This window comes from Strix uralensis, chromosome 5 (assembly GCF_047716275.1).
Source record: "Strix uralensis isolate ZFMK-TIS-50842 chromosome 5, bStrUra1, whole genome shotgun sequence".
In the NCBI taxonomy this organism is placed as follows: Eukaryota; Metazoa; Chordata; class Aves; order Strigiformes; family Strigidae; genus Strix; species Strix uralensis.
In genome coordinates this window covers 74,306,442-74,329,306 of record NC_133976.1, presented here as the reverse complement: position 1 = coordinate 74,329,306, position 22,865 = coordinate 74,306,442, and the positions used below count along the sequence as shown (strand labels likewise).

Below are 22,865 nucleotides of genomic sequence, written 5' to 3'. Positions count from 1 at the left end.
CAGCCCAGAAGATGAGCTTCTGTATCTAAACTTCCTCTACTAGTCAATGTCATGATCAAAGAAAACTTATCTTGGCTCACTGAACATCTGTGCCAACTTCTTCCCCTTGTTCTGCAGTCTTCAAAGGAGGTGAACATACAAAATCCCCCATACTCCTTTTATGTGTTTGGTTTTGTGAGCATGGGCTACTCTGACCTCCCTGTTTCCCAGCTGCAGCATGTCTCCAGTGAGACTGAACTCAAGTTGCACTGTGACTGCTATTCTTAGCCAGAGAGTCAGGTCATGGGTAAAGTGTGAGTCTGTGTTCCCAGGCAGTGTTGCAAAAAGCAAAAAGAAAGAAAAAAAAATAAAAATCCCAGCACTGGCACTGCACAAGCCAGGCTTGGGAACCTGAAATTACTGTGGGTGTAACCATCACATGGAGCAAGCACTGGCAAGAAGTGTCTTTCTAAACGCTGAAACACTGCCTTGAGGATGCTTTGAGACTCACTGTTATAAACTGCATTATGCTTGGAGAAGGGGAAAAAAAAATATAAATGAAGCAGAGAAAGCCACTGCCCAGCTGGTTCCATACCAGTGAAGGGAGCTGGTAGAGTGGATTTTAAAATCTTCTCCTCAAAACCACAAAAAAACCCCCCTTTATTCTGCAGCCTAAAATAGGCAACTCTTAGCAGATCTGCACTGGAAGGAGTAATCATCCCATGGCTACACATTACTACACAATTAACTACAACAGGGAGGAAGGAAACAGGAGCAAAAGCAAATTCAGAGAATATTATTATTCAGCGTCCAGCCTAGAAAATACACAACAAATATTAGAATGAATTCAGCGGTGATGTCCAGCATCGTTAGCAACCAGATGGACCTGGAATAAAACTGTAATTAGACTTTACCAAGAGAAAGGGGAGGAAGAGAACAGCAGATTAAATTGTAGAGGCAAACGCATTTTGAATAAATAAAGGACAGACACAGATCATACAGAGTTGCAAAAAGTGCCTTTGCAGCCTGATGCGACCTTGGCAGACAGTACACTTGCAGAATCAAAGAGAATGAAGTAGAAGACAACAGACCCAATCCTCCTGCCCCTGTTCATGTGCACAGTCCTGCTGAAGGCAATGGCACTGCTCACATGCCAAATGAATACGTGCATTCAATAGCATGGCTATCTTCCATTTCCTTCTCAATTGCATAGTTTAGGAACTATTAAGGATTTCAGCAGGAACCCAAACAACTCCAAAAAAACAGAGTTTGTTTTTGGGCAGCTGCAAGGGTGAAGATACAAAGCATGTTGTTCAGGTTTTGCCCATGAAAATGATGAATATCTATTTTTAAATCTGTGGTGATAGTTAGGTTATTTTTACTATGATTGGCATCATACTGCAAAGAATGGTTTTGGTGTACCCAAATTCACAATTTCTTTTTACTGAGCAACTTTTTATATAGAGCCCAATAGCCATTGCTGCTGGCAAAACAACATTTGCTGTTGGTATAAAACCCAGGGGACACACAGCATCAAATCCTGTCCTCAGATGACCACTGAAGCCAGTGAATTAAATTTTGCGTCCAGTTGCAATAATGCAACCTCACTGGAAGCAATGACACTGCGCTGACACAGTTGGCACATCTCAGGAGAGATTCAGGCCTGGAAAGAAAAGGTCCCTTTTTTATTGCCATCACAAATAGCTGCTTTGGACCTTTGGACACCACAGCATATCTGGAGTCACTCTCCTAATTTTGGTGGTGTTGCTCCAGATTTACACTGTGAGTTCTTTCTCCCAGGATGCTCTCCTGAGTCTCATCAGCCAGCTCCTTGCTTGAAAGCCATGGGCTGGTCTGCTCTGGGATCACAGAAAGAGCATTACCATAGTCTGCTATTGTGTAGCTGTAAGGTGGACTCAGAGAGCTCTTCTTTTCCTCCTGTACCTCTTAGATGAGCGATAGAGAGGAACCAAGGATATGAATGCAGTTTTACTCAACCCCACATCCAATATGCCAGTGTTGATTTAAGAAAAAACATGAATTTTAAAACCTTCCTTTCCTCCTCACCTGCTCCCTCTGTGTTTCAGACAGAAGGGTGAAAATAGGAAGATATTATTCACAGTAAGAGAGCTCAAAGAAAACAGAGAACATAGATGCTTCATTTGTGTGCAAGGTAATGGAAACCTTCCTTAAAAAGCCACCCTCTTTAGAGACATTTACCTACGAATGGCCATGTGGTTACTTAGCTTCGGATCAGATCTCATAATCTTGTCAGGAGTTATGGGTACATATCGAGAGTGAAATACACCCCTTTGGGACTTGCCTCTTGCAATCTCTAAGTACCTCTTCAAGCCACGTTCCTCACTGGAGTGTACCAGGGTGGCTAATGAAAGACAAGCTGAATGAAGGAAGAACTTTCACTCTAACAAAGAGGTTGTATTTCCAAATTATTTTTCCCACCAGAAAGTTCTGTATACTTTTCCCAAGGGGGTGAAGGTCTGACTGGAAATGAATTGATGGCACTGTTTGTTTTTGCAATACAGGAATTTAGAGTATAATACCATATTTTACCCTTAAAGGGAGACTCTTGACCCTGATTTAGCTGTATAATTGCATGCCACATAATGGCAGCCTCAGGGGCCTACTGGGGAACGGTAATCACCCTCTCTTGTGGGATGTCTTTGGAGATCCATGAAGCTTTTGGGGAGAAAGAGGACAGAAAGAGACCAGGAGGATTGGACTGAATATTCAGGAAGCATGAAATAGCCCCACCATTAGAGCGAATTTTTTCCCCATTTTTTCATTTCCCCAAAGGTAGCAAAGGATAGTGTATCATCACATGATCAATAAGTTAATGAAAGGCTGAGCATAAATATGGAGTAGCTGACTGGAATGGAATCTCATTTGTGTGGGGGGAGCAGACATCATAGCATTCAGAATGAGTATGCCAATCATTTTTAGGTTTCCTAGTTGCTAGCTATCAAAGAAGGTAGGGTTTGTTTTGGTACTCATGGAGCCATTGAAATCTCTAGAGACAATTTCTTTTACTTTTTGTGAATATGAGATCCTAAATGCAGTATCTAAGACGCTTAACTAACAGCAGGGAAAATTTCCCACTGGAGTCTATCTAAAGGTCTGAGTTCAGAGTCACCTGGGGCCCATAATAAGAACATGTGGTGGCCAGAGAGCTATGTATCTACACTGAAGCACAGAAATCCTCAGGGGAAGGGTGCTGTTGAGTCATGGTACCAGCTGGGTTTTGAGCATCCAGCCCTGTGGGAGCTGCAGGGTCATTTGTGTGTTAACTGACGTGCAGTTATTTATCTGCTTAGTTCCAGGTTTTCATTTCCGTCTCTTACGAGGTGGCTTGCAAAAGTTAACAAACCCCTCTGAGAGCAAAGTCTCTAAAGATGAAGAGCACAGCAAAGGTCAAGGCTATTCACTGGGTGGGATCTGAATGTAGGTCAGATGGTCCCCAGTGGAAGAAGATGGTGCAATGTCAGGAAAAAAGGAAAAGACACGCATGCATGCATGTATGTATGAATACAGAAATGAAGCATCAAGGAGAAACTAAGACATACAGATAACTACACAGCCTAAAAGAAAAACAAACTACAGAAGAACCTTGCTACCATTTTTCTGAAATAAACCTGCATGTTAAAACAATGAAAAGAAGCATAAGTCTTAATCAGCTCGAAAGAGTATATAGGAAGGAGAGCTGATACCCTGATACTCAGTGTGATTTCTTATCCAAAATATCCTGCTGATTGTAAAGGGCACCAAAGCAAACTTTGCTGGGGATTTGCAAAATGAGATGAACTGCTTGTTTGGCTGATGGTTGCTTAGTATGTGAATTCATTTCTGAAAATGCTGCAGGCTATTTGGAACTGTGAGAGTCAGTTCTCAGACTTCAGTAAAAGAGGCTTCCCCTAAAAGTATTTTTGCAAAAGCGATAATTTAATTAGAAAACAGTATCGAATCAAATGACATTTACACAGTACTGTGACTCTTGGCATACCTTCTCACAGCAGATTTGAGTGATTTGCATGTTTCCTGAACAATCTTACAATGCTACAATAGCTCCCAACACCAAATGGAGATTTGTGTCAGATGCAAACTCTGTTATGCTAAGATACCATTTAGCCATAACAGCAATCAGCGAAATTAGCAAAATCTAATAGAGAAGGAATAAAGTGGAGGATGCAGCTGCTTGGAACTCCTGACAGGCTGTAGGAAAACAGCATCTATTTGCATACTATCTATCAGCTCTCATCCATTGATGGATTAATTCTGAGACACAGACTCCCTGCAGTTCACCTACCAGTCGCTGTAATGAGTCACTGCTGCAGGGAATTGCACAAGGCCCTCCTGTACTCCATCAAATCTTTCCGCAGACAGGGAGTGAGGAGAGGAGCTTTTCAGCTCCCCAGACTATTCCAAAGGTCTGGTCAGTTCTGAAGAAGCCTGCTGTCTCTCTCTACTTAGTCCATAAGAAAATAAGACCAACTTGTAGACCAAGATAGGTGCTCAATAACTTTGATGTTTTCCTTTATCCTCTCTCACTCTTTCATGCTCTCTCTCACAATGAGGACATCAGTGAAAGCATCAGGTGTCCCTTGGGGTCTGAGGGCCTGCCTGGACATACTGAACACTCTGCTTGACAGAAACAAAGGAGTTGGAGGACTTGAATGGCTCTGTGATCTGGAAAAAGACCCCAAATGCTTATTTCTAGGTCACTGGTATAAAACTGGGGTACCTTGTTACTGGTTGAAAGTGGCCACCTTCTGATTATTTTTTGAGAGCCTGTAGGTCCTAACTACAGGTCTCACCCGTGCTTCTAGGACAAAGGTCTCCATCACAGGAAAAAAACAAAAAAACCCACTGCCTGAATCAAGGCCCCCAAACCACCATTTGACAAACTTAAACATTTATGGAGACTGGAACTACATAATCTCTTGCATCACAGCAGACCCTTTTTATGGTCTCCACACCTACTGATAATTGACAACGTCAATTCAATAGGAAAGTCTTTATCATGTCTTTTCTTTGAACTGAGAATTCCCATTTCCAGATCTTGCAACCCAGTTCATTCCACCAGAATTACATTTTCTAGATGGTCCCATGAGCCCCTTCATGCCCACCTACATGGTGGTACATTTGTCTTACATCTCCCCATATTTCATTTACTGTAAAGTGTCTAGTAGTACACAAGCACTCAGCCACGTGGAAGGCTTAAAGTGCAATGTTATGGACTCAGGTCCTCCAAAGACTGGGAAAGAAGCATGGCAAAGGCATAAGAAAACATTTATTATGGAAGCATCTTTTAGAGGTGACAAAGACTGTATTTTCAAGGCAACATGCTGAGAAGGCCTCAGGAAATGATAACAGTAAAACATGCTGAAACTGGATGATTCAACTAGCTGACCCTGATGTCATTTTTGGCCTGGAATACTGTCTTTGAAGGGAGGGTGAGTAATGCCTCAGAACAGTAATGCCTAAGGCCTGCTTGATATAAATGCATGAAAATGGAGGCAGAGTAACAGAAAGCTCTCTTATAAATTCTGCTGTCCACCTAGAAAAATAAGATAAACATTCCTGACTTTCCTACAGGTATGTTGTCACAATGATACCCTGTGAGGAGTTGGGTCCTTTAGTAATTACATAGTGATGATTTAACAATTACTGCCCTGCAGTCAGAAGCCAGACTTGTTCTGAGCAAAGAGAAACAAAACCAACACCAGTCTTACTGGAAAGATGGAAAAGTGAATGTGATGCCTTGCTATGTCTGAACAGATCATTTATCACAAAATGCATTCCGTGAGAGTTTTGCTGTCGAATTCCATTAGAAAGAAGCTGTAAATGCTCAAAGACTGCAAGGTCTAGAAAAAGCAGGTCTTGATGAAAGCCAACAAATAATTCTTGAAAGCAATAAACAAAACCAGCAATATGAAACAGTCCTACGAAAAAAGCAAAAGGATGGGCTTTGCTGTTTAAGATAGTCTGTCTTCTAAAGTTGGACTGACATCCAAGCCCAGGGAAGAATGATTCAAAAGTAGTAAAACTCAACCTATAAGAACAGAAGTGGCACATCTTTCAGAGAGAAGAGCCACTTACTGTTGTGGGAAGATAAGACAGTGGTAAGTAATGGGTGAAGAAGCATTCTGAATATGGGCTTTCCTGTCTCCGTATGCACCATGGGTAAAGGCTATGGACTGCTCTGACCTGGTTGCTGCGTGGATAGTGGATACTCACTGGAAGAAAGGCACAATCTTCTAGAAACAAGTGAGTAGGTATGAGCAATAGCTTTTTGAATAGTTTCTTTTTTTTGGTCAGTTATCTCAACTTTTCAGAAAAGGCTTGATTTTATATGGGTTAGAGTAGTTAATAAAATAATGCTTACTTTCATGTAATCCATCAATCATAACTTTCCAAGAGATGATGGTTACTCTCCTTTTACGGTTAGGGAAGCAGAAATGTAGAAAACTAAAGTTTCCAAGGTCCTACAAAAGCTAGATGCATGCTAGAGAATAGAAATCAACTCTCTTAGACCTCAGCCAGGTGACCATTTGGCAGCAGAAATTAATTTCCTAACATGATGAACAGTTCTTAACAGGGGCTGTATCACAGTCTATTACCTGGTATCATTGTTATGTGAAGAGAAGATTCACATCTGTGAGAACTTTTAACTCTTTAAAACAACTTCATGTGACTTGATAGAGTGTTAGGATTTTTCTTCTGAGAGTGACAGCAAGTCACTTTTCCCTGGAACTGTTCCCTTTACATGCTGCTGCTGGTGCTGTCGATGCTGTTGTGAATGAGACCCCAGTTCCCCATCCCACTGGGCTTTTAACACTGTGTGAATAATTTTCTGTATTAAATAATTAAGTGTAATAGCTAATACAGTACTTCCCACACTGTTGCATTGTGCAGTCATATCATTATTTTTGATCATTTATAATGACATTAAAACCCGCAAGTGCCAGACTGAAAATAAATCTGTCACAATGTTGCAGCAATATGCAAATTCTCTGGGTATGTTTGCTGTGAAGGAAAAGGTCCTCTCTCGTTGAAGCTCTTATACAGCTTCTTTAACAGTTTTTTCTGCCTACTGAATTCTCCACTGATCCTTCAGAAGGGTGGAGGATTGCATAGCTCTGGCTGATCACTGTTAGAAATTTCACACGTTCTATATAGCAATTAGAGGATCTATTTGTGTGCAGAAAACTGGCCTCGTCCTTCAGGAAGGAGAACATCCTGCATTTAAACAACAAATGTAACATGGGAAGCAGCAGATCAAACAGCCTTTTTGTCCCTCACTAATTGCTTCCATCACAACATGAAAGGACAAGTTTTTTGCATGAAGAGGGAAGTTTGTTCTGTTCATTTCATTTTTGGCCTCTTTTTTGGGGAACCAACAAAGAAACCAATTGAGATCCACTCACCTCATGCCTTTCTTCAACATATATTTTCCACAGGGAAATGGGAAAGAGACCAGTATACTTCATACAGAATGTTAACCAGCATTCAGAAGGAAGACACCGGTGTTTCCTGACCCAGATTCAACTAGAGGTATGAGCTAGGATTTACTGAGAAATTCCATTTCACATCATCCATCTAGTTTCTTCTGTTACATTCACCTACCAAATGTTTTTCACACTGCATGACTTGTTTAGGTGAAGTCACGCCTGTGCCGTCTCAGAATATAAGCATATGCACAATAGAAAAACTTTAGTCTGGCACTACTTTCTTCTCCTTCAAAGTGCTGGGAATGGCCAGACTTCCCCTCCCACACACGCTCAGGAACTGGTGAGGAACTCGGTGAAATCTAGAAGCATCAAAGAGGATTCCCTGTACTTCCACATGACAGAGGAGGCAGTTATTTGCTTGCTAACTCCTCATTTGCAGAAACTGTTGCTAAATCAACCTCATCCTTGAGAGTTTTGTTGCAAATTTTCTTCTTCTGTGCTAACTGGAAGATTTGTTGTCTGAAGCTCTACGTTTACGTCAGGTATACTGTTTAACTTGATGGGCCAGCACTGTAAAACACCAGGATGTGGTTCCTCTTTCTTTTAATGTCACTGCCCTATAACATGTTGGCAGCACAGACTCCTGAGTAGTTTTGTTGAAGACCTGGAACAACAAAAGCAGCTGCTTTGGCCCTTGGCTAGTGGGATGCCTATCCATGTTCTGTGATAAAGTCTCAATGCTGAGCTGCTGTGGGAGTGCTGTGGCACAGAATGTGCTACAAGAGGCTCAGTTACTTTCTTAGCCTCTCTTTTCTTTCTCCTGGACATATTGGCAGATAGAAATTCTGTCAGGCAAGCAGCATCCAGGAGCAAGTCTACCTGATGACTCTCTGTTCCAACCCACTGATGGGTATAAAGGACTGGGATGACCTGATCATCCATATCCAGAATAATTATCCCAAGTATTTCTTCATATCAAAGTCACCTGAACATGCTGCTCTGACATACACTACTCTTAGTATTTACTTTTTCAGAAAGGGTTTAGAAAAGAGACTCATTCTTCCTCCTAGATCTGTGGACATGGAAGACCATATGGTCAAATCTCCACATGATATGTATGCTATGTAAAATGCATGAAACTCCTGGCAGACAGGTAATTATGGTAAACAGAAAGCAGAGGAGTGAGTAATGGGGGGTTTTCTAGGGTGTTTCCAAAACCCTTGAGCCTCATTCAGAAATCCCTCGAGAGCTTCAGACTGACTGCACACATACACCGCAGTGTCTGGTCATGCACTACAGAGATGTCAGGGATTTCTGGTCATATGGCTGCTGGGCTTGTTGGAGCAGCTGAGTTAATTGCAGCTGGGCTACCGGCTGTACAGAAGATCCAGAGGAATATATAATACGTTCAGACTTCAGCCAGGAAAAAATTTGTGGTGAAAAAGGAAAGCATTTCTGGGGTAACATGCTGATGCATTTTTCAACAGGGCTGAGATTAATCCACAGAAGTAGGGAAATATATTTCACCCAACCGTTATTGCAAATTATTCTGATGAGAAGGTACACAGGGAAGCTCTGTGGCTGAGATACTGATGTGTTTGAACATGGAGACCTGGGATGTCTGCCAGGGAGCTTCAATAAAATGAGGAAGCAAAAAAGTAGCTTAAAAGCTACGGGTTTTAATTCAGTTTTTAATTTTCTAAAAATCCCTTTCCATATTTACTTTTCCTTTCAGCCCTGCTTCTGTTTTTATTTTCCTTGCATCATTTTTTCTCCAATCATTTCTTTCTCCATTCTATTAATACTTTCCTCTTTCAGGGTCTTTGGTTTATTTTTTTTCTTTCTGCCTTGAAGGATATTCTGTCTGTTCCCACTCTCCATGATCTGTGTATGGCTTTTCCTCCCCTCCAGGTTTGGTTTCTCTCTCTTTTCCTCCCAGATATGGTTCTTTCTGTTTGTTTAGTTCTGTCACTTTCTTCAGTTCACACACTCTCTTACCTGACTATTCCTAGTTCTTTCCATGCTCATATTTCTTACCTAATGTGCTGGATTTGTGTGGCAGGGTTTTTGGTAATGGGGGGAGGGGGCTACAGTGGTGGCCCCTGCGAGAAGCTTCTCCAAAGCTCCCCTGGATCGAAGTTGGACCTGCCTCTGGCCAAGGCCAAGCCAACTAGAGGTGGTGGCTGCACTTCTGTGATAATGTATTTAAGAAGGGGAACATGACAGGGGGTTGGGACTTGTGAGGAGGAGCTAGGAGAAGAACACCTATGTGAATACCAAGGTCAGTGGAAGGAGGAGGAATGGGGGAAATGCACCGGCACAGAGAGCCCCCCTGTATCCTGTGGTGAGATGGCAGGGCCACCCCCCTGACACCACGGAGGTCACCGGTGGAGCAGAGATTCACCTGCAGCCTGTGGAGGACCCCACACCAGAGCAGGTGGCCTCACCTGAAGAAGGCTGGGTCTCTATGGGAAGAAGCAGCCCCGTTGTTGTAGTTCGGCACTGGGAGGACTGCAATATGTGGGAGTGACCCATGCTGGAGCAGCCCAGGAATGGCTGCAGCTCATGGGAAGAACTCATGACAGAGAAAGTTTGTGGAGGAATGTCTGCCATGAGAGGGGAATCACATGGAGCAGGAGAATAATTCAGAGGAGTGCTTCCCCCCTCCCCAGGAAGGAAGGAGCAGCAGACTGACTGAAACCCCCCCATTCCCTGCCCCTGCACTGCTGGAGGAAGGAGGTAGAGATACCGGGAAAAAAACTGAGCCCAGGAAGAAGGGAGGGGTGGGGGGACATGTTTTTAAGATGTGGTAACACTTCTCACTGTCCTACTCTGTCTGTTAAGTGTTGGTTTTGTTAGTGTTTGAATTAAAGTGATGTTCTTTTTTTCTTCCCTTAATGAGTCTGTCTTATGCCCGTGACCATAATTGGTAGGCCACCCCTCTTTGTCCTTATCTCAATACCTGAGACTTTTTCTTCATTTTCTCCTTCTCAGCGCTGGGGGGATGGGGTGAGTGAACAGCTGCATGGTGCTTATTTGCCCTTTGGGCTCAAACCACGACACTCAACATCACACAGAGCACACTCTTCTTTTTTGTTGAATAAGGTATATTTTTTGCCCACTCACAGATCCTGAAACATATTAGCTTTCTCACCCCTTCTTTTGCCTTTTAAAATACTTGTTCCAACCAAAGGCAGGGTGGTGGTTGGAGACTGCTCTTTCTATTGCACTGGGTAGATGACTCAGTCAGCAAATACTCCATGTCTAGATGCTGCCCCTCCAAAACAGCAAAGGAAAGCTGAGGGGAGGAAACAGTTAGATGACTACTTAGGTTAAGAACCTGCCAAAACCAGCAGAGAAAATATGCAAACTAAGAGCCATTTGACAAGCAGAATTCTGTGGCCAAACTCCATGAGAGGGAGGCAGCTGCCTGCACCATGGGCTCATGTATACTTTTACACAACCTAAACTACTAATTTATACCACCATATTTCATCCCAGACCATGTGATTTTTAACTGAATATGATTCCTATGTCTGTTGGATGGATCTGAAGTGTTTTTCCGCACTGAGCGAAAGACCACTCAATTGTAACCAGTTTTCCTGATGTTTTTGTATCAGTGCAGAATGTCTTTACTTTGCTTTCTCTGTATAAGCTGGACAAATAATACACTCCGATGAATGATGCCGGGGCAGCATCCTAAGAGATACGGGTATCTAGAGGTGTTAGAGTGAAGAAGTACAAAAAGCACTAGATTTCCAAAATTAACCAACCTTGTTTCTGCGGTGCAAGGGGATAGACTGGACATAAATTTCAGTTGTGAAAATGCTGAAGCCTCCATCCTGACCAAGGAATGGCAGGTTATGGTGAGAAAGAAGAATGCAAGCTGTATGAAACAGCCAGTGTGACTTTAGAGAGACTGCTCAAAGATCTGTTTATAGGCATAAATGTACAAGAAATGGAATAGTAAAAAAAGAACAAAACCAGATGAGTCATTTTGCAGGTTTGAGAAGAGATATCAGTGCATCAAATTAATGATAAATGCTGACTGAGAGGAGCCTAAAGAGGAATAAGGAAGGACAAATGCATCAGGGGAGAAAGAAACACTGAGGACGCATAGATGCATCAGTAAATGGAGACCAAGAAATAACCATGGGCAACACTCATGACTTCCACTACTCAGAGGGTCATGGCTCTTCCTGGGATCATATGGGATTATATGCCTTGTGCTGAATGTGAAACTTGTTTGAAACAGTGCACAGAAGTCTGAACTTTGCTACATGAAAATGACATTAAAGAATGGCAAGAATTCAGAGTAAAGGAGCAGTGATAAATGAGGCAATGAACTAACTATCTGAGGCAGGACAGATGGCGTTGTTACAGGCTGCTTTAGAAGTAACATCCATAAACAACCAGACAAAAAAGGTGCTGACAGTGTCTGGTAAATGGAATAGACTTGTGATCTGTAGTGTCTCTCATAGTCGTAATTCCACAGAGGAAATCCCCAAGATTCCCTTTCCACACGCAGACCTGGATTTGACAAAATACATGAACATGTGCTCTATTTTGTGCATGGGAGCAGTTCCACTGATATGTCTTCCCTAGTTTGAGATGACAAGGACAGCAGTAGAAAATTCATAGCTCTTGGATTACCAGTCCTGCCCTAGCTAATAAGGGGATAGATGAAATGTCTCCTCAAAGAAAAAGTAGATGTGGTTCATGAGTAAAACAGCCCATTTCAGGGAACAGGAAGATCTGAAATTCCTGGAAGAATATCCATCCCCATATTAGCACTTACGTTGACAGATGGCGCAGCTTCATATGAATAGGAATTTCAGTCACTGTCTTTGAGTTGAAAAGAAAAACCCCAGGCAGGTTTTGTAGAGCAGCTGATCCTTCATGGATTGCTGCTTGTGGGGATTTCTTCTTTAAGAAGCTAGGACAGTGGTAGCTGTGAGCACCTCTCATTCCCTTTAGTAGTTTTCTCTGGAAAAAGCACGAAGCAGCAGCAGCAGCTTTCTCCATGCAGGAACTGGAAAATACCTCACCAGACTGGCTGGAGAATTTATAAAATTAGAAAAACAAAGCAGCAAAAGGCCTTGGCTCAGCAGCGTTACTTTTAGACTGTCTGTCTCTTTGAACTAACTAGTCTTGAATCAGTTTATGAGCATCAGCCAAGACAAACACTCAGCTCCACTTGGGAGTTTTGCTCAGAGCAGCACATTAATACTCTGTAAGGAGATGCAGGACATGTAGTGGATGTTTTCCTTATCAGCAGCCCTAATCATCCCAAATCTCTCTTGCTCATTGTTTGCACACCCTCCTGTCAAGACTGTATCAGACATAGATGAGCTGTCTTACACAGTGCTTAGACTTACCCTGAAAAAAACCTAGGATAACTGATCCTCTCCTCCAGAAGATGTGCCACACAGAAACATGGGGTCTCTCAGAGGCTGGCCTTGTCCCTGCCTGGCATGTGCTATCTATACCAGCAGCAGCTGCTCCAGCTAATGCCCCCCTCTTCTCTATAGCCTCCCTGGAGACTAAGCAAACCAAAACACTGTTTGCAGAAGATGGCCAATATAAAGGACAGGTATCAAAGGAACTTGCTGACTAGAGCAACCAATCTCAACAGTAACAGTATGTTTAGTTGGGAAAGCCCTTGTCTTTCTATCCCCTTCACATACTTTCTGTAAGTGTTAGGAGATGAGCCCTGACTCAGACTTGGCTCCTTATTCCTACAGCTGGCCTTTCAATGAGTAAATCCTTGCTCCTGCCACAAGACTAGTTGCAGGGCTGGATTATCCATGCTGATTCTTTGCAGTCAGGCACATATGTGATCCTACTTAATGTCTGTGCAACTGACCATGTTTACTTTTTTTCACCTTTACTATTAAGAGTAGTGAATAAGAAGGACATGTCTCCTCACAGAATGGGAGTGAAGAAAAAAAAAGCTGGATACAGAGAAAAGCCTATTCAGTCAGACTGCCACCTTTTCAATTGTTATGCATGCACAGGTAGCACTGTAGTGCATTATATTACTTCACATAATAGCGATTGCCACATCACTGCCTGCAGCAGGAGCTCTGCATATTACGCTTCCCCCGAAGCTGTTCTGAATGGACACATCCCTATGGTGACTTCTGTAAGAAGCCAGGGCAACAGCAGCTCTGAGTACCTCAGAGATCTGTCCCAGTTCCGTTAGTAATTCTCTCTGGTCAAGGTATGAATAAACAGTAGCTTGTTCTACCTTGCACAGATGGAGAAAACCATAATCCTCTGTTGCTGATGCAGACTGTTGACTCCAAGGTGCCTTTAGGAAGTGGCTGTGCAAGCTCTGTGGTGGCTGCTTCAGACTTACAAGTCAGTTACTATGTTACTTGCTGTAGTTGAAGATTAGCTGCAGCACCCACTGCTGGGTTAAGCACTGCAAAGTTTGAGAAAACAGACTGAATTTTGCCAGTTTCAGTTCTGTGCTCAGTTCTGTTCTGCCACGTTCTCCTGGTGCTTGTTGCTAAGACGAGGACAAAACACCTTCAGCTAACTAAGTTTCGTGTTTTCTTGTTAGTCATAAATCTTACAGCTCCCTCATTTTAGGGTAGTCTTCAGATAGAAAAGACTGATGTTTGGGCACAAATTCAAAATGAGACAAAGCAGCTTAAAGGCTGGTTTGTGTTTTATTGTTCAGGAAATGGCAAACAAATCTGTTTTCAGCAGAGACCTCATGAGCATTTAATCTTGCCATTTCACATCTGGGAAACACTAATATCACTTAGTATCTCATTTCTTTGTCTGGGGGACTTGGTTGGTTAGAGAGTAGAGGATGATGGCTGTGCTGTAGTAATGTTCACCCAGGTAACAATGAAATCCTTTTGGACTTTTTCAGCTGGTGTTCCTGGAGACAACTTCCATTTGCAAATGTAGTTTGTTTTTATACCTTGAGTGATAGGAGGACACAAGATCTGGCCAAGCAATGGGCTGAGATAACAACTTTCTCCATGCTGGGAGACTCCCACATCAGAACAAATTCTCAGCAAGTTCAGCTTCAATCCCAATGTGCAACCTGAAGAGAAGCAGATTGTGCCCTCCAATGTTGGTCCATGTCAGTCCAAGTGGTCATCTGGGAGAGGGGGTTTCCTTCTTTGGAGAGCAGATTGAGTCAATATGGAGCAGGGAATGAAGGCTGCAGGCCAAATACTTGTACTGAACAGACAATTTCAAGTTACACAAGGAATTTTGATGTTTCCAAACTTGAGTCACTGAACTGGTACTCAACATAATCCAGTGTGAATATATTACTGGAGGCAAGTCTTTTTGCTGTATTAATTGTTTTCACAAGTTCATTCCTGTTTTTCTTCCCTGTAAGTCCTGTGGTTCCATTTTTAAAAATTTTGTTTATTTTCCTGAAGGTATTTAATTAAAATAGCAGTTTAAGACTTAGTACTATCTTTGGCATACAGGCAAGACTAAGATTTGAAACAGATTTATTCTTTTTGCTGGCTATTCTTTCAGGATGGGCAGGCTCCAACTTGAGGTTGTTATCTGATTGTTAGTTGAGAAGACTTTACTAAGACTCTATATTCTGGTCACAAGGAAAACTTCTTTTATATTCTCACTTTTACTATAGCGTAGTAGCTGGAGATGTAGTTTGGAAATAACAGAATCATGGAAAATGGGGCTGAGAGGGGCCTTGTGAGATGGTCTAGTCTATTCCCCTGCCTCAAGGCAGATCATACATTCCTAAACTGCTTCTAATGAAAGGTCCCCTTAACTTAATCTTGAAACCTCAAATTATGGAGATTCCACAATCTCTTTAGGCAATCTGTTCCAGTGCTTTGCTATCTGGAGGATACATGTTTACCTTAGTTGATTTTTTTAAATACTTTGTTGTGCAGCAAAACTTGAAAAGGAGATTGAACACAGGAAAGTAAGACACAGAAAATAGAAAGGATCTCCAGTATCGTCAATGCCAATTCCTTGCTGTTAAAGGCAACCATGTCAGGTAAAGCCTCCCTTGTATATGTACAGAGCTCAATATTTGAATGGGTTGAACTTTTGTCCTAAATGCTCAAAACATATCCTGCTGAGAACCTTATCTTTCTCAAAGTTAAGAATCTCCTGTAAAGTAGAACCATGAAATCAGAAGAACATCAGAAAGCCTGTGAGATACATTTGTGCGTATATAGCATGCAGATAATATTCTTACAAAGTGCCAGAAGATTTGCTTGCTAATAGACATGGCAAAATCTCAAAGTGAAAGGTAGATCCCTCCTGAAAATTACAATCCTTTCTGAAACAAGTGATGATACTTCTAAATTTCCCAAGACAGTGCTGGAGATCTCACAAAAAAAAATAAAATAATCAGTCCTTCACCAAGACTGCACAAGATGCTCCTAACTTTCAAGAGAACTACATCTGAGATAGGATAGTGACATTGGGCTCAGGAAAAAAATAGAATTGTGACTCTTCTAAGAAGAAGCCCTAGAAAGTGTGGAAGAAGGAGAGAGAGACTAGGTGGGAGTAAAGACAACACAGAGTTAACAAGTAAGACCGAATTCAGTAGAATAGGAGAGCAGAGTTTCTGAGCTGAGGATGAGGAAGATGTTAGGTTAGAGCTGGGAGGAGCTCTTAACCTCAGTGATCCCTTAAATGTTTAACATGAAGGACAAACAGGACTGTCAGACATGACTGTTCTCATCTTTACCAACGTCATATCTAATGCTTCAAACAGTATTTGCCAACCCCAATGTGTCAAGGTATCCTTAAAAATACAACCTCATGTGTCAAGGTATCATTGAAGATATGAAATGGCATGAGGTACCTGCGTTTAGGTATCTGGATTTCACCCCTTATGACCCACCACTGAATTTAAACCCCAAAGAAGAAAGCCTTGTGTAATCTTAAAGTATGTGAAGTTAGAATCTTTGTCCTTGTCCTGCAGCAGCTGTGCCAACTTACTTGGAAGAGCTTGTAGGTTATAATCATACCCCAGCTATACTAGCAGAGAATGCCATGGCCCAATGGACAGGACAATAGTTTCAGACAGGACCTGCTGGAGTACTGAATATTATCAATGAAGTCTTAAATTCAAAACTAAAGGAATCCAAACCATCATTGAGATGTAACCAACCCAGAAGAAACACTTTTTTCCCAAAGCTCATAACTCAAGTGAGTCATGCTTGATTAACTTCACTTAGGCCAGGAGACTAATCATGGGATATTTAAGGAAAGTCAGAGGGAGTATTAGAATAACATTCAGAATGGAAAACATGTTATATTCTTAACACAGTGTCATTATTATAACTTCATGAAAACAGAGAACTAGGAACCTTCTCTATTAACAAGTGTTGCCTTTTTTTTTTTTTTTTGGTGCGTGTGTGTCTACTCTCCAGTGAAAAAGTTATTAAATATATGTGAGACTCCAATCCAGAGAGCAACTGTCCAGCTCAGTTATTGGTGGGGTAATAGATCAGAAAGTTTCACCTCCTCCTTCTCCTCACAGCTGCCCCGCACACATGCACACACACACAGAGGCCAGGAAACTCTATGCCTATAGCACCTACCTTGGGTTTGAAGGCGATTAATTTCAGGACCATCTCAACAGTGAAGAGGCCAGTGAAGAGCATGTTGAGGATATTCATGGCTTCCTTGAACATGCAGCTCTGACCGTAGTGCTGAAAAATAGCATCCCAGCAGCAGCGTGAGGAACAGACATATCAGCTAGTTAGGAATCCACAGGGCCCCTCTTGATCTCCCTTTATGTTGAGGTTCTCTAAAAACCCCCAGCACGCTCCATTTTTTCAATTTAGAATTCCCATCTCCCTTCACACATAAGCATTTCCATACCTCTAGCCATTTTTGCCATCTGGCTCTGGTTCTCCTACCTTTTTAAAAAAATCTTTTTGAGTGTGGGCTACCAAAATCACACCTATCGTTCCAGTTGAGGGCTCATTATAAATTTGCATAATGATACAAGATAGTGTCCAGTTGTGTTTGTTATCTCACCCTTTCCTAACACTTGGATTACTTTTTTGTTTGATTGATATCACAGAGTGAACAGGGGTTTCACTGAGCTGTTCATGATACTAAACCATTCCCAAGTCATTACACTTAATTCAGAATTCTGCAAAGTACATGAGCAGCTCAGATCATATTTTTCCAATATACATTATCTTGCATTTGTCAACTCTGAACTAAATTTGCAATCATGCTGCCCATTCACTTAACTTTATGAAGATCTTATGAAGTTACTCTCTGTCTTCTATTGATTAATTCAAGTAGTGTCTTCTGCAAATGTTGCCACCTCACTCTTCATATCCTTATTTCCAGATCATTATATTTGAGACTGATTGCACTGCCTTAGGTCTAAGGTCATCTTCCAGTTCATGCTATAAGACCCATTTGTAGTTGCTTAACTTTGATAAACTTTAACCAGCTCGATGAATTTTCATATTCTGTATCGGGTCAGGGTGATTTATTTAAAGGAGTTTCAGTTAAAACAGTTCAGCTGCAGCTGAAAGCCAGGCCAGGGAAAAATATATTGTTGAGGCATTTTCAAAATATTTTGTAACATTTTCCTTGAGAGACTTTAGTACCTGCAGGAATCTTTTTAAAAACCTGGAATTTTACTGGAATATGGCTTTTGTGTTTGCTGTCCATGATGACGTTTGACCCAAATCTGGCCACAGTATAAGCTTTTGAAAAACTGTATGTTTCTCAAGATGGATATAGACTTCCTAGAATCTCCAGAGATGCTGTCCTGCCTGTGGGCTCACAAACATCTCATGGCTTCTAGCTCTACCTGCTCTCGGCGTGTGCCATTGTCACAGCAACTGATCATGCTTCAAAGTTTCAGAGTGATCGTAATAGCCGCCCTCTATTGCTTCATGACAGCAGGGCAGTAGATAGTTCAGCTGAGAGCAGAGCACTTTCTTGTGCTCATGCTGCCTCAATCCTTTCTTTGTACCTTAGGCAAGTCAGCAGGGGAAGCCTTTTCAATGGGGATGGGAAAGAGCTAGACAAGATGAAGAAAAAGTAGGGAGGTCAAGAAATCTGGTGAGTTTGGACTGGAGACAGTGAGAGAAAATAAGGTGAAAATTGACTGTGAATATAGACTTAGACTGTTAGTGAGTGATAGGAAACTGAGGCTAGTTTTGAGGGGACGCTGGGACTAGGGCAGTAGATTGATCCAGTTGAAAATGTAGTGGTGGGATACTATGGTCAAAAAGGAAGTTGGTGTAGGAGTTCATGGAGAGTTGGACTCGAAGGGAACAAAGCGTAGCAGATGATCAAATGGAAAGGTCAGAGAGAGACTAGAAAGGAAGTCCATGGAGGGGTAACTGCAACTGGGAGTCTGTGTAGTGAGGAGAAGGACTGCGTGAGGAGTGGGGATCCAGACTGTCTGGGCCACAGACCAGAGAAGAGAGTTCTGAGACTGACTGGGTGAGGAGGAAGGATGGGTTTTAGGGAGAAGAGTGACAGGTAGACTAGCTCTTAAGCAAACAGAGTGTAGAAGACAATGGGGCTTGAGTGGCCAAGGAAACTGAGAGTGCAGAGATAGGCTTAGCAGGTGGAGTCTGGGACTGACTGAAAATGAAAGGAAGGTGAGGGAGGCCTTGGGCAGAGACAGACTGGAAGGAACAAGCCAGGAAATACAGACTTGGGGAAATGTACAGAACAGTTTGCGTCTATGAGATCCCATTTCCTGACTGAAATGAATGTAAGACTTCTTTTTTGTAAGCTGGTTACTTAGTAAAGGTTTTGACTCCTTCCCCTTTACTGCTGTTCCACCTGCACATGGTAATCTACTACATCTCTTTGCTATTCTCGTAGATGCAGCTGCAAATGTTTTTTTGGTGGGTTCACATTAGGTATTTGGAAAACCTTCTCACAGTAAGGAAAATGAATGCACAGCATAGTGGGTAGTAAGGCAATCAGTAGCATCAGTAGTGAAGCAAGTTAGGCAAACACCTATCAAGAAATGCATTAGGTGGAGCTGATCCTGCCTTTAGGTGATGGGATAGACAATATGGCCTCTAGAGGTTCTTCCTAGACAGTTTCTATGGTTCTTATCACAGAATGAAGGAGAAACTAGGACCTTCCTACCCCCTATCCCCAGTTTCCTTGATTGCCTTGTTTACCAAAATATTTGCTCTCTACTTTTTAACACAGAAAAGCCCCAGATTTAAAATTCAGATCTCAGGTGAGTGGCAGTTCTGGGCTTATTGCTGCATTTCAGAGAACAAGCCAGAACTGAGAAGTTGCTTGTTATTATAGTGGACACTGAAATGGTCTGTGATGTAACTGTTGGGTTTTTTTCATTTCTTTGTTTTTAAGGAGTTAAAACAGAATTGCTGAAAACATCAGATATTATCAGGAAGGGGACAAGAGGCAGATTCCTCATTTTAACTAAATGTCATCAGGAGCGAACATGGTACAATTGTTTTTATCATGCTCCTGTCCCTCTCCCTCAATACATGGTGAAAGTAGGTCTCAACCTTGGTCATTTCTACATTTTCCCCAACAAAATCTAATAATTCATCACCTGTAAGGTTTTCTGCTTGCTTACTTACTTGCATGGCCAGGCAGATGGTGTTCAGCAGGATCAGAACGAACATCAGGTATTCAAAATAGGTGGAGTTGACCACATACCAAACTTTGTACTGGTACTGATTTTTAGGGATGTATCTCCGCAGGGGCCGGGCTTTCAGGGCATATTCTACACACTGGCGCTGTGAAAGAGGCAGGGTATATTTAAAAATCAAAACCAAAATGCAGGGTTGGTCAGCTACCTCCAAATATAATAAAAATACAATGTGTTTCAAGTTTTTTACTGAAATGAAAATTCTTGGTAGAAGAATTTCTTTTAGGTCATAATCTGAATGTGCATATTGTACCTGTTGAAGAGTTCCATATGCATTTACTTTGGCCAGACAGTGCTGTCATGCTCATCTAATCTCAGTGAACCAAATGGTACAGCACACATTTTTAAGTAAATGTTGTCTCTTGAGCAAATCTTACAGCAAGATTTTTTTTACCTGACTCCTGAAAATAGCAATAAAGCCAGCTTAGTGTTTCATCTTGTTGGCAATCTTCACATGTTCCTCTCTGTATGTATCTCTCTCTTAAATGCTTATTCTCAATGTATTTTCTACCTTTAGTGGCAACAAGGTGTTGTAAATTACCTGGTTTTTGTCCAGCTCACAGTTCTTGTACTCTTGTTCTCCTTGTTCCTGAAATGTGACGATGACGAAACCAACGAAGATGTTCATCATGAAGAAAGCAATGATGATGATGTAGATAATAAAGAAGATGGAGATCTCAACCCTGTGATTATAGATGGGTCCCACATCCTCCATGTGGGAATCAATGGACCTATACAGCAACCTGAAAGCAAACAGGAGCCAAATGCAGAGAAAATCTGCAACTGTCTTGAGGCCTTATAGGTGATGTTATAAAGTTTAACTTTGTGATTTTCTTCTACCTGTATCAAAATTAATTCACTCAGATGTGCAGACTTGTACTGATCTGAACGTAAACTCTTGCAAAAGAGAAGACATGGCTCTTACTAACTTTACACATTTGAACCTGTTCAGGGGTGAAACGCTTTCATAGTTGAACAATTAAAATTTAAAGAAAAAGCATGCCCTTCAGCTAACAGAAGACAGGCGAGTGTGTTGTTGGGAACTGAGTTTTGTGACAAAAGGGGATCTCAGCACTTTTAATATTTGTTAACACTGCTGTTGGCATCACCCAGTGACACAGGCCCCTGATACCTTGCATGCCCATGTCACACTGACAGAGTGGAGCTGTGGGAGTCCTCGGCCCCTGTGGCACAGACAGCACAGCTGGTAAGACATCCCAGGTCTGCCCACTGCAGAGACAGAACTGCTGTGTTTCATATTGCCCTGCTGGCTCCATCGGGAAAATTGTAACACCTAGCAATGTTGGCAAGTGCCTGACAAGCATTTTATATCCACTTATATACATAATATTTGTGACAAATATTGCTATCACTGCTACTACTGGCAATCATTTTTTAAGAGCTAGAGACGGTGTTGTGCACTGTTTACAAGTACAGGAACAGTAATTCCTGCAGGCCCTGAGGAATTTACAAAGTACGTAATAACTGCAATGACTGCTGCTACTATTGCTTTATTTGATGTTTTAGACTTATTTAAATACTTAGAATGGGAAAGACTATGCTCTGCATTTGAATTTTCTCTTTTGAAATGAATGAGGACATTGCTAGTGTTGCACCAGCCCACAAAGCACTTACTCTGGCCAGCCTTCAAAGGTTGAGACAGTGAAGAGGGCCATCATGGCAGTCAAGACATTGTCAAAGTCAAACTTGCTGTTCTCCCAGCTCCGGGGCTGTATCATTGGCTGGTTGACCTCACCATCCTTGTACGTAATGTAGTACCCTCTGTAGATGGAGAGCAGAGAGAGACCATGGCAGAACTGCACTTCCAATACGAGGCCCTGAGTTCAGTGGCCAGTTAAAGGGGCTATCTAGGAAAGGTCAGACCCACCTGCATTCTGCTGCTGTCTGCTTGGAGCTGTCAGTGCAGCTATACAGCTTGCCCTTGAAAAGGAAGAAAGAGTAATGAAGCTTCCTTTCCTGACAGTGCAAGGGTTAGGGCAGATCATGCACCAAGGAGACTGCATTTACTACTTGCTTAACCAAGTATGAGTATGTGTACATGCTCTTTTGCAGGTAGATGTGAGCAAACTGGATCGAGAGTTACCTGCATCTGGGTAGTTCAGAGCACAGGCTTTCATCTGCATGCACAGTACTTTTATGTGTATGTCCTGAGGTGCATGACCACTGAGTGTTTCAGAACACTAGTTGTCAGAAGGGTGGTGAAAGGCAAAGAAATAAAAGCAGACATAAAGAAGTGAATGAATAACCTCCTGTGATTATCTGGCATGCCCCTTCCTCTACAAGATGGGGGGTAGACAGCCTGCAAGGTCCAATCATTTAGAACATCCCCCTTCACCTCCCTGGCACTAAGTCATGCCACAAACTGTTTAGGGAAGAAGAAGGTTACTGAGGTTACTGATGATTTCTTATGATTACAGATGAAGGGCAGGAGTTCTGAATATGCCTGGTCCAGTTCTGGGGAACTGCCGGTAGCAGGAACACAGGCAACACTGACGGTGTCCCAAATGTTTTGCCTTCCACACAGAAGACTCCATCTCCCCTTCCTCAGGCTTCTTCATGATATTTTTCTTCCCACCCCATAATACAGCCCAGTGTAATGGATGAATGAATGGGCCCAATGGTTTTACCTTAAACAACTGAACTCCAATGCAGGCAAACATGAACTGCAGCAAAGTAGTGACAATCACAATGTTTCCGATGGTTCGGATGGCGACAAACACACACTGGACCACATGCTGCAAATGGAAGATAGAAAC

The 22,865-nt window shown here is 42.1% G+C and overlaps 1 protein-coding gene across 14 annotated transcripts in view; it reads right to left on the bottom strand.

Moving 5' to 3' along the window:
• Window positions 1-22,865, bottom strand: part of CACNA1C (calcium voltage-gated channel subunit alpha1 C) — a 498,932-nt gene that overhangs the window by 62,518 nt on the left and 413,549 nt on the right. For all 14 annotated transcript variants that reach the window (XM_074871704.1, XM_074871694.1, XM_074871692.1 and 11 more), the window contains 6 exons: window positions 22,737-22,844; window positions 21,977-22,029; window positions 21,724-21,870; window positions 20,630-20,831; window positions 20,018-20,176; window positions 17,009-17,119 (listed from right to left, as the gene is read on the bottom strand). In XM_074871704.1, coding sequence (XP_074727805.1) covers window positions 17,009-17,119; window positions 20,018-20,176; window positions 20,630-20,831; window positions 21,724-21,870; window positions 21,977-22,029; window positions 22,737-22,844 — 780 coding nt within the window. The remainder of the gene's footprint in view (window positions 1-17,008; window positions 17,120-20,017; window positions 20,177-20,629; window positions 20,832-21,723; window positions 21,871-21,976; window positions 22,030-22,736; window positions 22,845-22,865) is intronic.